The 11,907-nt window shown below is 56.1% G+C and overlaps 3 protein-coding genes across 3 annotated transcripts in view; 2 read left to right on the top strand and 1 right to left on the bottom strand.

Moving 5' to 3' along the window:
• The window catches only part of PTSG_07414 (esterase D), a 3,199-nt gene extending 1,664 nt beyond the window's left edge, over positions 1-1,535 (top strand). The window contains exons 7-10 of the mRNA XM_004990857.1: positions 385-532; positions 765-833; positions 1,116-1,213; positions 1,330-1,535. Coding sequence (XP_004990914.1) covers positions 385-532; positions 765-833; positions 1,116-1,213; positions 1,330-1,396 — 382 coding nt within the window. The 3' untranslated portion in view covers positions 1,397-1,535. The remainder of the gene's footprint in view (positions 1-384; positions 533-764; positions 834-1,115; positions 1,214-1,329) is intronic.
• Positions 1,434-5,976, bottom strand: PTSG_07413 (uncharacterized protein). Its single transcript, XM_004990856.1, has 11 exons — positions 5,570-5,976; positions 5,120-5,261; positions 4,844-4,898; positions 4,354-4,623; positions 4,044-4,170; positions 3,749-3,854; positions 3,438-3,562; positions 3,051-3,161; positions 2,756-2,864; positions 2,243-2,456; positions 1,434-1,848 (listed from the first exon to the last, which is right to left on the bottom strand). The coding sequence occupies exons 1-11, from the start codon at positions 5,695-5,697 to the stop codon at positions 1,790-1,792; spliced, it is 1,446 nt and encodes a 481-aa protein (XP_004990913.1). The 5' UTR covers positions 5,698-5,976; the 3' UTR covers positions 1,434-1,789.
• A 26-nt stretch (positions 5,977-6,002) lies between these two features.
• Positions 6,003-11,891, top strand: PTSG_07412 (uncharacterized protein). The gene is made up of 10 exons (XM_004990855.1): positions 6,003-6,061; positions 6,327-6,373; positions 6,489-6,534; positions 6,680-6,737; positions 7,081-7,827; positions 7,988-8,070; positions 8,302-8,376; positions 8,611-10,797; positions 11,101-11,226; positions 11,483-11,891. The coding sequence occupies exons 2-10, from the start codon at positions 6,338-6,340 to the stop codon at positions 11,683-11,685; spliced, it is 3,561 nt and encodes a 1,186-aa protein (XP_004990912.1). The 5' UTR covers positions 6,003-6,061; positions 6,327-6,337; the 3' UTR covers positions 11,686-11,891.
• Positions 11,892-11,907: the final 16 nt, after the last annotated feature.

Below are 11,907 nucleotides of genomic sequence, written 5' to 3'. Positions count from 1 at the left end.
TTGATCGATGGCGGTGGTGGAGATGTTGATGGCGATGTGCTTGTGCATGTGCATGTGCGCATGCGCGGACGTTCTCATGTGCATGTGTTCATGTGCGCACATGCATGTGTGTCAACATGTGTTTGCATGCCAAGTGTCATCAGTTGTTATTGCTGCAGTGCTTCCTCGATGCACATCGTCTCCTTCCATCACATCACCTTGCCACCACAATGCACCCCCACCACCATCACCACAATGCACCATCATCATCACCATCATCATCATCATCATCATCATCATCATCATCACCATCACCATCATCATCACCACCACCATCATCACCACCACCATCACCACCACCACCACCACCATCACCATTCCACAATGCTCCACGTCCACAAACAGTGGTCTTGGTGCCCTCAACCTGTACCTGAAGAACCCAACGCAGTACAAGACCGTGTCCGCTTTCTCTCCCATCTGCAATCCGATCAATTGCGCCTGGGGCCAGAAGGCGTTCCGTGGCTACCTCGGTGACGACGAGGCAACGTGGCAGGTGCGTTTGCCCGGAATGCGTGTGTTGTCGGGGCTTGGTTGGTTTGTTGCGCGTGTTTGTTTGTTTGTTTGTTTGTTTGTTTATTTGTTTATGCGGTGTTGTGTGTATGTGTGATGGATTTGCGTTCCAGTGTTTGTGCTTGTTGTTTAAGCGTTGTTGTGCGACCATAGATGAGGGCATTTACCCTGTTTCTCACTCCCTTGTGCGTGCGTGTGTGTGCGTGTGTGTGCAGGCGTGGGATCCATGCATGCTTCTCTCGCAGACGGACTTGGACGCTCTGCCAGAAATACTCATTTCACAGGTGAGCGCGACGTTGTGGATGTGGCCTGTTGGTCCAATGATGGCGTTGAAGATGATGGTGGTACATACTGTAGTACGTTTCTTCGTAGTCGCTTGTGGCGCTTTCGTCGTTGTTGCTGGCATTGTTTCACACGTGTACTGAGAGAGATGGATGGTCACGCACATACACAGACACACACACACACAGACACACACACACACACACACAGACACACATCTTGATTTCCTCACTGTCTCGCGTCATCTTCATCCCTCACCAATCCACCATCACCATGATCATCAGGGTCTGGCTGACGAGTTTCTCGAGTCGCAGCTGCGCCCGTCGTCGCTGCCAAAGCACAAGAACATCCGGCTGGAGATGCACGAGGGATACGACCACAGGTGTGTGTGTGTGCGTGTGTGTGTGTGTGTGTGTACCCATTTGTCAAAAATGCCTTGCTTGCTTTCCACTGAATCCTTTTCTCATCTCTTCTTCACATATGGGTTTCCAATTGCAGCTACTACTTCATTGCGTCGTTCATTGAGCAGCACATCAAACACCACGCAGCCGCGCTCACCCGCTAAGTGCACACACGCACACGCACACACACACTCGCATACACACTCGCATACACGCACACACACGTCATGGTTGTTGCGTGCGTTGGCGAGACAAGTGTTGGTTCGTTGTCAAACGCATCCACTAAACGAATGAGCAAAGCAATGATGGTGGCATGACGCATTCTGACACCAACAGCACCAGCACGAAATGTACACAAGAAGCGAGACAAGCAGTGATGGCACGCAATCGCGCACGCGTGACACATGCAGATGCAATCAAACAAGGCAAGGGCATGACGGCAAGAGAAAGAGAGAGAAAGGGGAGGGGGGGGCGTATACATTGTGTGTACAGAAAGACAACGGGCGTTGTGTGTGTGTGTGTATGTGTGAATGTGCATGTGTGTGCGTGGGATTGCATCATGCCGCTTTTGTAAACTGGTCGTCGTCTTCGGCCTCGTCCATGCGCGAAAAGAAGTCTGATAACAAGAAGGGGAATGATAACGAGAGACATACGTGCAGTGAGGCGCGAAGTGGATTGGGTGCTGGCAGGGGTGCACACACGCACACACACACGCATACAGAGGCAGAAAGGGGGCAGACAGAGGCAGACAGGGGCACACACGCACACACAGAGGCAGACAGATACACACACGCACGCACACAAACACACTCACTAACAGACACTCACCAACACAGACACACTCACTAACAGACACTCACCAACACACACACACACACACACACACACACACACACACACACACCACACAGACACACACTCACCAACACAAACGCACTCACCAACACACACACACACACACACACACACACACACACACACACAGACACCAACACACAAACGCAACGCACCAGTGCCGTCGTCGTCATCATCGTCGCTGTCCGGGCGCTTCGTCAGATCGACGACACTCGTGAGCGCGGCCCCTGTTGGTGGGGCGCGCTGCTGCTGCGCAACCTCGTCCAGCGACGCGTGCTGTTGGCGATGGTGGTGATGGTGGGAGGAGGGGCTGTCGGAGGACGCGAGGCCGCGGGCATCGGGGTGCAGCACTGGCGTCAGGTCCATGAGCTGATTTTTTTTTTTTGGGGGTGGTGGGGTGGTGGTGGGTTGGTGTGATGGGTAAGGGGTAGCAGCGTGAGATGATGACCGGGAGGGGGGAAGCACACACACACACACACACACACACACACACACACACACACACACACACACACACGAACACAGACACAGACACACAGACACACAGACACACACAGACACACAGACACACAGACACACACAGACGCACAGACGCACGAAATCGTGTCCACCGTCTCAACCCCTTCCCCATCACCAACAGCACCTCCACCACCATCCCGGGTGCAGACCTTGACGCTGCCGTCGTCACAGGAAATGACAAGCGTGTTGGTCTTCGTCTCCACGCGCGCGCGGGCAGCGGCCGCAATCGACGGGAAGCGCTTGGCCAAGGGGGTGCGGCTGGTGGTGGTGGTGGTGGTGGTGGTGGAGACGGCGTGAGCAGTAAGTGATGTTGCCTATTTAATGCACGCGACATGGTACCTGCAACAAGGGACAACCAAGCAATACCACAGCCATCACAGCAATATCTACAGCGAGCAGCCAGCACCAACAACAGACACGCCAACACCATCCCCATCAGCGTACTCTGCCTTCATAACGTCCTCCTTGCATGCATTGCACACGCGCGTAGGCGTCTCAAAGCCCATGATCGGATATGTGCAGCGCGTGAGCGAGCACTCGTCGCACACAGCCTTGCTGCAGAGGCAGGTAAGGCGGGGTGGAGAGTAAGGGGAAGGTTGGTGGGTGAGTCGCTTGAACAGCAGCAACTGCGCGGCTGTGTTGTAGCCAAGCAGACGGACACAGAGACATGGATACAGACAGACAGACAGGCATACAGACAGGCAGACAGACACACAGGCACATACACACAGACACACAGACACACACACCCACACACAGCCACCCACACTCACGCCCACACACAGACACACTCCCCCCCCCACCAACGTGCCAGCCAGAGGCAGAACGCACCCGCAGATTCTGCAGTGGTGCTGGCGACGGACACTGACGCTCCTGTTCTCCCACATCTTCTTGACGTTCCAGAAGAACGGCAGCTCGCACAGCTGGCACGTGTCACTCTCCTCCCAATCGGGACACTGGTGGAGGTGATGGGTGCAATGGACGGATAGATGGGTGGATGGGTGCAATGGACGGATAGATGGGTGGATGGGTGCAATGCGCGAATTGAACATGAGGTGGAGAGGGAGAACTGGAGAAGCCCAATAGCAGACCAGTACACGTGAGTCAGCACGGCAAGTACGTGTGCATGCGTTTGTGTGTACCGGTGTGCGCTGTGTCTTGAGGTCCCATATGACGAGGAGCCCGTCTGTTCCGAGCGACAGCAGCGTCTGCTCCTCGGGGAGGTGCACCAGCGTGCTGATTCGCGACCTGGTCGCAGCGGTGACGACAGACGTGGTGGCGGCGGTGGTGGTGGTGAGGAAGTGGCAGGGATGGTGGTGGTGGCGGGGTGAGAGGAAGAGGTGATGGATGATTGTGGCCAACAACAGAATAGACACAGACACAGACACAGACACAGACACACACACACACACACACACACACAACATTAGTTCTCACGTGTGGCATCTGAGCTCGATGCGTTCGCCCTTCTGACCGCCAATGTCCCACAGAATCACCGTCTGGTCAAAGGAGCCCGAGAACAGCCACTTCTTCTGCGCAGCCCACGACAGCGCACGCACAGAGCCTTCGCGCGTGTGCGTGTGTGTTGGTACAAGGGGTACGTGTTAGGTGTTGTGAAGGAACCACGGGGAAGCAGGTCAGTGGAGTCAGGTGATGAGGTGGGGCAGGTGATGACACACACACACACACAATCACACAGACGTGCGCACACGCAAATACACATACACACACACACGCACGCACACACCTGTGTGGCCCTTGAGCGGGCCGGCGACCATCTGCAGTTTGCTGTTTTCGAGGCGATACACGTACAGATCACCGCTAAAGTCGCCAATGAACGTGGTCTGGCTCTTCTCGTCATACTGCAGACACATGCACGACGACGGCAGGGAGACGCACGCCAGCCGCTTGCCGTTGCCGGCCGTGGTGGAGACAGTGACGGTCTTGTCGCGCCCACACGACACGAGCTGCTGCCGCTGCGCATCATATGCGATGCCCGTCACCGCTCCAGAGTGCGCTGGTGTGCGTGGGTGCGTGTGTTGTGCGTGTGAGTAAGTGAGAGAGTGCGTGCGTGTGTGTGTGTGTGTGTGTGTGTGTGTGTGTGTGTGTGTTTGAGGAGGTGGCAGCAGCAAGGAAACAAGCGGGACAGGCGGGGAAAACGTGAGACCAGCATGCATCGAGTGCTGCAGCCAAAACAGCACACACACACGCACACACACACACACACACAGCCTCACCTGGGTATCCTTTTGTAGCGGTCAAGATGTTGTAGTCTGCAGACACCTCATACTCCTGACAAGGGCAAGAAAGCACGACGGGTGGTCAACAGCAGGCACAAGTCAGCCAGACTGAGGCTCACAGACAGACGTACTAACCACACACACACACAACATGCAACCTAACATAAACAAGGCAATCCCCCTCCCCAAACACACGCAGAGTAAAGCACACACGACACCCAACACGACATCCAAACATCACACTCCAAGGTAGGACGCAAAGCGCGCACGCACCGAGATGGCACCGTTCTCGAGGCCGACGAAGAGGGTGCGCGAGGGTTCGTGAAAGCAGAGATGGGTCACTGGCGCTGGCATGAGCCGGTGAAGGGACGGCCAGTAGGTGCTGTCATCACGCTTCAGCCACACCAACACCTGCCTGCAAGGCAGCACACACACACACACACACACACACACACACACACACACACACACACACACACACACACACACACACACACACACACACACACACACGATCGTAACGTCACGGAGACGTGGTGAATGTGCACGCGTGCATGAAGATCACACAGCGAGCAAACCGCCAAGCATCAGCCACACACAGAATAAGTGAGAGACCCAGACAACAGGCCTGCATCCTCTACACACACACACACACACACACACACACACACACACACACACACACACACACACACACACACACACACACACACACATGCTTACTTGTCAGCTGAGGCGGTGATTACTGCGCCGGCTTCTGGAACAAAAATGGCGTCTGCCACCGCTCCGCGATGATGGCCACTCAAGTTTGAAACAAACTGGGGCCGTGCCACCTGCTCAGTCCCGCTCATGGTTGATCGATGGGTTTGGTGCGTGTCGTGTACTTGCACACTCTGTCCCTTATACGTCGTCGTCTCCAGTTGTGCCGTGTTTCTTGGTGAGGAATGAACTCAGCGGCTTCGGGATGAGAGGTGGAGAGAGTAGCAAGCAATCGTGGTTGTTGGTTGTTGGTGATGTATGATGCGAGCGACTGATGTGTGTGCGTGCACCTTCCTCCAACGCCAAGCAAGAAAAGCACACCACCAACTCTTCGCTTGTTGCTTGTTGCTTCTTCCTCTTGCTTGCTGACTCATACGATATCTATGTATAGTTTCAGCCAATTTTCATCAACCGCAACGGGCTGTTCGTTCGTTGGTGTGGAAGGCGCGAGCGAAGGTACTTGTCTGTGTGTGTGTGTGTGTGTGTGTGTGTGTGTGTGTGTGTATGTTGCCTGATGCTTGCTTCCTTCTTTCCTTTGTTTGCCTTGTCCGGGCCGGGCCGCTCAGCATTCAAAGCAACGTGTGGTGGCACTGTGGGAACACCGCGCGCACACACACACACACACATGCACACACATGTGCACAGACACACACACACACACACATGAAGCCACACTCTTTTCACGCTTGCGCTTGTTTGTTTGTGGCCGTTACACAAGAAGTGGAACACAGGATGGCGTCCAAGAAAGGGAGCGCGGCTCCCACGCCGGTAAGGTTTTGTGTCGTGTTGTTGTGTCCCATGCCACAACTCCACCCATGTATGTGTGCGTCACCCAGCCACTCTGTGCTCATCCGTGCCTTTCACGGGTTCGTATGCTCGACAGAAACGAAAGGTGGGGCCAATCGACGTGACAAAGGAACAAGAAGCAGGTATGGCACCACACGCACGTACTGCTTTTGAGTGCAGCTGTGGTTGAGCGTGCATGCACGCCATTATGCTCATGCAAACGGCTGACATGCCTTGTCGCTGACCTAACCCTTGTCGCGAACGCGCGTTGGGACTGGTATAACTTAGAAATTCGACAGGACTTGCTCAAGGAGTGCGCCAACAAGCTGCAAACCATGATTGCAGAGTGAGTGCGTGCACTAGCTGTGCGGTGTGACATGGCGTAGGGGAAATGGGTTGAGTCTTACGCACTTGCTTCCGTTGCCACTGTGGAGCTCGTTGATGTTCCTGTCGCTGTTGTCGACACTGTGCTTGAGCTTTCCTGCCTTTGCCCTCGTGTTCTTGGTCTGCCGTCCCATTCTTCGACCTTTCCTCACCACCCAAACGCACACACACACACACACACACACCCGAACACACGTGCACATACACACACACACACACACACACACACCCGAACACACGTGCACACACACACACACACACACGTGCACACACACACACACACACACACACACACCACTTGACAGGCGCGATGTGAACATGCTGTTTGCCAACCCGGTGACGGATGACATTGCGCCCATGTACAGCACCATCATCGCCAAGCCGATGGACATGAGCACCATGCAGGAAAAGATCGACAAGGGCCAATACAAGTCCCTGCGCGACTACAAGGCCGACTTTGACCTGATGATGAAGAACTGCTTCACCTACAACGCGCCCGACACGTTTGTGTATCAGGAGGGCCGACGTGTGCAAAAGTACGGCACGAAGACAATCGCGCGGGAAATTGAACGCTTCCACCGCGAGCTCTCCAAGCGCCTCAAGCGCGCGTCAGAGGGCCTTCCCGTGAAGAAGAAGCCCAAGGCAAGCCCGCAGCACGGAAAAGGCGCGAAAAGCAAAGGTGCCGGCGTCGCTGCTGTGTCGCCTGCCACGCCGGCCAGCCCTGCAAGCGGCGAGGGCGGGTCACGCGTTGTGGGTGGGCCCGTGCCGTTTTTGCCGTCGCTCGCTGCATCGGGTGCGTCCACACCGCTGCACGCGTCGACCGGCACCGGAACATCGCCGTTGTCGTCGTCAGCGGCGTCGGCGAAGAAGAAGAAGAAGGCTGGCACGGCTGCTGTGACGCCGGGGCCAGACGGGCGCGGGGGGAAAAAGAAGGGCAGGAAGCCAAAGGTGAAGCAGCAGGAACAGCAGCAACAGCAGCCGCAGCTGCCCGTCATATTGCCCGCCGCCGAACGCGCAGCAAAACGCGCCGCCAAGAACCTCAAAGCTCGCAGGTGCGGACGTGGTGTGCGTGTGCGTGTGCGTGTGTGCGGCGTGTGTGCGGCGTGTGTGTGCGTGTGTATCTGCCGTTCACACGACTCTTGTTGCACTTGTCACACACACACTCTCACACACACCCTCATCTTCTCCCCTTGGTCATTTGTTTCTTTGCAGAAAGCGGACGTCGCTTGGGTACGTGACGCTTGACAGCGACGGTTGCGTCTACCACTGCCTCACGGGACTGGAGCGAGACTACGGTGAGGACATGAAGCAAAACAAAGAAAAACAAAAAACAACAACAAGATTGTTCTGCAGGGGGATGTTTTATTTTAGCAACGCTGCTGGATGTTGCCTGCATGCTGCAAACCGTTACGTTTCACCACGCACTCTTCTTCCACACCCAGTCATTACATCTCACACAACAGCTCACCATCACCACCATCATCACTGTAACCACCACCATCACCCATGACCACCACCACCACCAGGTGCGCGGCCGACGCTTCGAATGCCGCGCTCGACATACACGGCGGGATCGCGGCCAGACCGCAGCCAGGGCAACAGTGAGTTGCAACAGCGGCGGCGGCGGCGACAGTGATAGTGGTGTTGATTGTGATGCGGTGCGATTGTCGCCGCTTTTATCCTCTGCTGACTGGTATTTCTCGTCGCACCACCAGACACACACACGCTCATGCACACACACACGCTCTCTCTCTCTCACGCTCATGCACATACACACACACACACACACTCATGCACACATACACTCACACATACCATGCTATGTTGTCTGCCAGTCGGGGAGCGGATGATGGCATCGCCGGAGTACGGGTCGTGCGTGCATGTGCTCGGCTCGTCGCCAATTGCGCTGAACCACACGCTCGCACCAACGCCGCCGGTGCCGTCAGAACTGCCTGCAAGCATCACGCCAGGCACGCGGGAGTACTGTGCGAGTCTGTTTCAGTTTCTGAGCGTTCGGGGCAAGCTGCCGGATGCGCTGCTGGGACGCGCGGACGAGAAGGCGAAGGAGAAGCAACAAGAGAAGCACAAGGACAACGGCAAGGCAAAGGAGAAGGCAAAAGAGCAACAGGAGCAGAAGGGAAAGAAGCAAGAGAAGGAGAAGGGAAAGGAGCAAGACAAGGTGCATGTGCAGGACACAACCGAGGGAGGTGACGGTGGTGAAACGAAGGATGCGGCAGTGACGATGCCGTCACAGATGCAGACGGATGAGGAAGAGGGAGAGAAATCGACGAAGGAAGCGAGCGTACAGCAACAACAACACCATGGAGACGGGCAGGAACAAGCAAGTCAAGAGCTGCAGCAATCGGCGAATGGCGCTGCTTCTGTGCCGACAACAGCAGCACAAGCCCCTGTAGCAGCAGCGGCAGCGGCAGTAAGTGAGATGACATCGAAACAGGGGTCTCCGTCCCAGGACGCGAAGTCCAAGGAAGGCGATGATGCTGACACTTCGAAGGCGGAACAAGCACAAGCGCAGGAGGGAGGAGGGAACAAAGAAGGACCGGAGGAGAAGCAGAAAACAGACGAGGAGAAGAAGGAAACAGGAGAAGGCGAGAAAGGGCAGCAGTCGGAGGGACGGTTGCTGGAGGACAAGGAAGGCGATGGTGAAGACAACGCCAAGGCAATGGATGAGGGGGGTGACGAAGGCGGTGATGGCGCTGGTGCTGGCGAAGGGGAGGTGGCAGAGGAAGCAGCGCCCGGACAAGAGGACGATAAGCGCAGCGAGCAAGCGTTAGCGGTGGAGGCCAAAGCTGAGAAGGAGGAAGCTGCCACAACAGGTGACAAGCAAAGTGGTGATGATCAGGAAGATGGTGGTGCTGATGGTGAGGAAGAAGCGAAGGCGACGAATGTGAATGGCGACGCCGCAGACACGCAGGAAGACGGCGAAGAGAAGGGCAGTGAAGGACGGGAAGACAGCAGCAGCGCAGATGCGACGGAAAAGGGGGAGGAAGCAAAGACGGAGCCGGACGAGAAGAGCGGAGACAAGAAGGACGAGAAGTGTGGAGACGAGAAGGACGACGATGATGATGGTGATGGTGATGGTGTTGATGCCATGGACACAGCTGCAGATGAGGGTGACGCTGACAAGGAAGCGTCGGCAACAACAGCGTCGACACCAACAGTAACAGCAACAGAAACAGCAGCAACAGAAACAACAGCAACAGAAGCAGAAGCAGCAACAGCGACGGAATCGGAGAGCGAACCTGGCGCAGAGGCGGCATTGCAGGCGCGAGCGGAACAAGAAGACGAGCAAGGCGGGAAGACGGAAGGCAAGCCAGAGGGTGGCGATGAAGGCAGAGGGGAAGCAGCAGCCACGCCAACGACAGGGCAGCAGCCGAAGGAGGAGGCGATTGTGGAGGAGGAGGAGGAGGAGGATGAAGCAGTAAAGGGAGACGCGATGGATGTTGGCGGTGACGACGACGACACGAAGGAGGAAAAGGGAGCAGAAGAGAAGCAAGACACACGGGAAGCAGGCACGGCTACGCAGGAGGGAGAGGGCAAGGAGCAAGGAGCGGAGAAAGAGAAGAAGACAGGCAAAGATGAGGAGCAGCAAGAAAAGGGGCACAAGGACGAAACTGAAGAAGAGAAGGGGGACAAGGACGAAGATGAGGGCGAAGGCAAAGGCAGAGACGAAGATGAAGATCAAGATGAAGATGAAGATCAAGGCGAAGCGGAATCGGCCGCACAGGGACAGGACGGCAGTGACTCGCAGCGAGAAGACAGCACCAGCGTTGCAGCACGACAAGAAGCAGAACACAACGGCCAAGCGTCGCCATCACCATCGTCCTCACCATCATCATCACCATCACCGTCCTCGCCACGGGTAAATATGGCGGAGAAGTTTGTGTTTCACTTTGCGAACCACGTGACGCTGGGTGCGCTGGCGGGGCAGCCGGAGGTGGTGGAGGATCGACCCGTGTACACCAAGGAGGGCATCATCAAGGAGAGCGTCGGCGTCATCGAAGGTGTGAAGACGAGAGTGGGGGGGGGGTTGGAGGAGGAGGGATCTGTCTGCAGAGCGCAGTCACATCAATGTTGACGTGTTGATGGTTTATGCACATGGAACCACACATTCACACACTCAACCAAGCATTCACACTCTCAAACCACACATTCACACACTTACCCAAACATTCACACTCTCAAACCACACATTCACACACCGAACCAAACATTCATACGCTGAACCACACATTCACACACACACACACTCTCACACACTCGCTCGCTGACACTCGCTGACACACGTGCATGCGTGCGTGGTGCAGCTGCTGTGCAAGACCGGATCAACTTTGTTGCGCGCGGGCTCAAGTGCCTGGACGACTGCCTTAAGGCGCGCAAGTCGTATGCGGCCAACCACCCTATCCCGCCCAGCCCCGAGGAGCAGGAGCTTGGTACGGTCGTGCACGGTGCATGATGACGCCAATGCTGTGTGGTGATGGGCGTGATGATGTTGTGCGTGTGTGTTTGTAGAAGACGGGGCTGCTTGCTGTGCTGTTTGGGATTCCTTTCCCTCTTGTCAACTCACACCCTCTCACCATCACCACCATCACCATGACGGTCACCACCACCACCAATCACAATCACCGCCACCATCATCACCGCCACGACTACCGTGCGCGTCTGCGACCGCCGATTCATGACGGCCAGCAACGGAGCTCATTTCGCAGCTGCAAGGCCTCGTCAGCTACTCTGGGATGTGTCGCAGCGCCCGGCACGCCGCGTCGTCGACGGGCCGCCCATCATCCGCCGCCAGCACATCGGCAGCAATGCAGGCGGCGTCGGCATCGGCGTTTGCTTCGTCCTCCCCCTCCTCATCGTCGTCGCGACCAACGGCTGGCAGGCACCCGTGATACCAGCCCTGCTGTGCGACGCATATGTGTTTGTGTTTGTGTTTGTGTTTGTGTTGTGGTGTTTGTGCGTGTGATTACGATACCAGGTCTCTCCTATTGTTGTTCTGTTCATGGTCACCTTGTTACCCTCCTTCATAGCCAATGTCATATCACAACCACCTTCTCTGCTGGTGTAACCCCAATGAATACACAGAGAAGCACGTGAGTTGTGTGGCATGGTGC

The sequence above is a fragment of the Salpingoeca rosetta genome (genome assembly GCF_000188695.1).
Source record: "Salpingoeca rosetta unplaced genomic scaffold supercont1.22, whole genome shotgun sequence".
NCBI lineage: Eukaryota > Choanoflagellata > Craspedida > Salpingoecidae > Salpingoeca > Salpingoeca rosetta.
Note: the sequence above shows the minus strand (reverse complement) of the source record. Positions and strands in the feature narration are given on the sequence as shown.

What these genes read in the sequence shown, in the direction of transcription:
- PTSG_07413 (XM_004990856.1), bottom strand. Translation starts at nt 5,697, where the DNA reads ATGAGCGGGACTGAGCAGGTGGCACGGCCCCAGTTTGTTTCAAACTTG. An exon ending in ATCACCGCCTCAGCTGACAA is followed by an intron (nt 5,262 to 5,569) that starts GTAAGCATGTGT and finishes GCTGCCTTGCAG; the next exon opens with GCAGGTGTTGGTGTGGCTGA. An exon ending in ATCGAGCTCAGATGCCACAC is followed by an intron (nt 3,855 to 4,043) that starts GTGAGAACTAAT and finishes CGCTGCGACCAG; the next exon opens with GTCGCGAATCAGCACGCTGG.
- PTSG_07412 (XM_004990855.1), top strand. Translation starts at nt 6,338, where the DNA reads ATGGCGTCCAAGAAAGGGAGCGCGGCTCCCACGCCG. An exon ending in GGAGCGCGGCTCCCACGCCG is followed by an intron (nt 6,374 to 6,488) that starts GTAAGGTTTTGT and finishes TATGCTCGACAG; the next exon opens with AAACGAAAGGTGGGGCCAAT. An exon ending in CCCCGAGGAGCAGGAGCTTG is followed by an intron (nt 11,227 to 11,482) that starts GTACGGTCGTGC and finishes CATGACGGCCAG; the next exon opens with CAACGGAGCTCATTTCGCAG.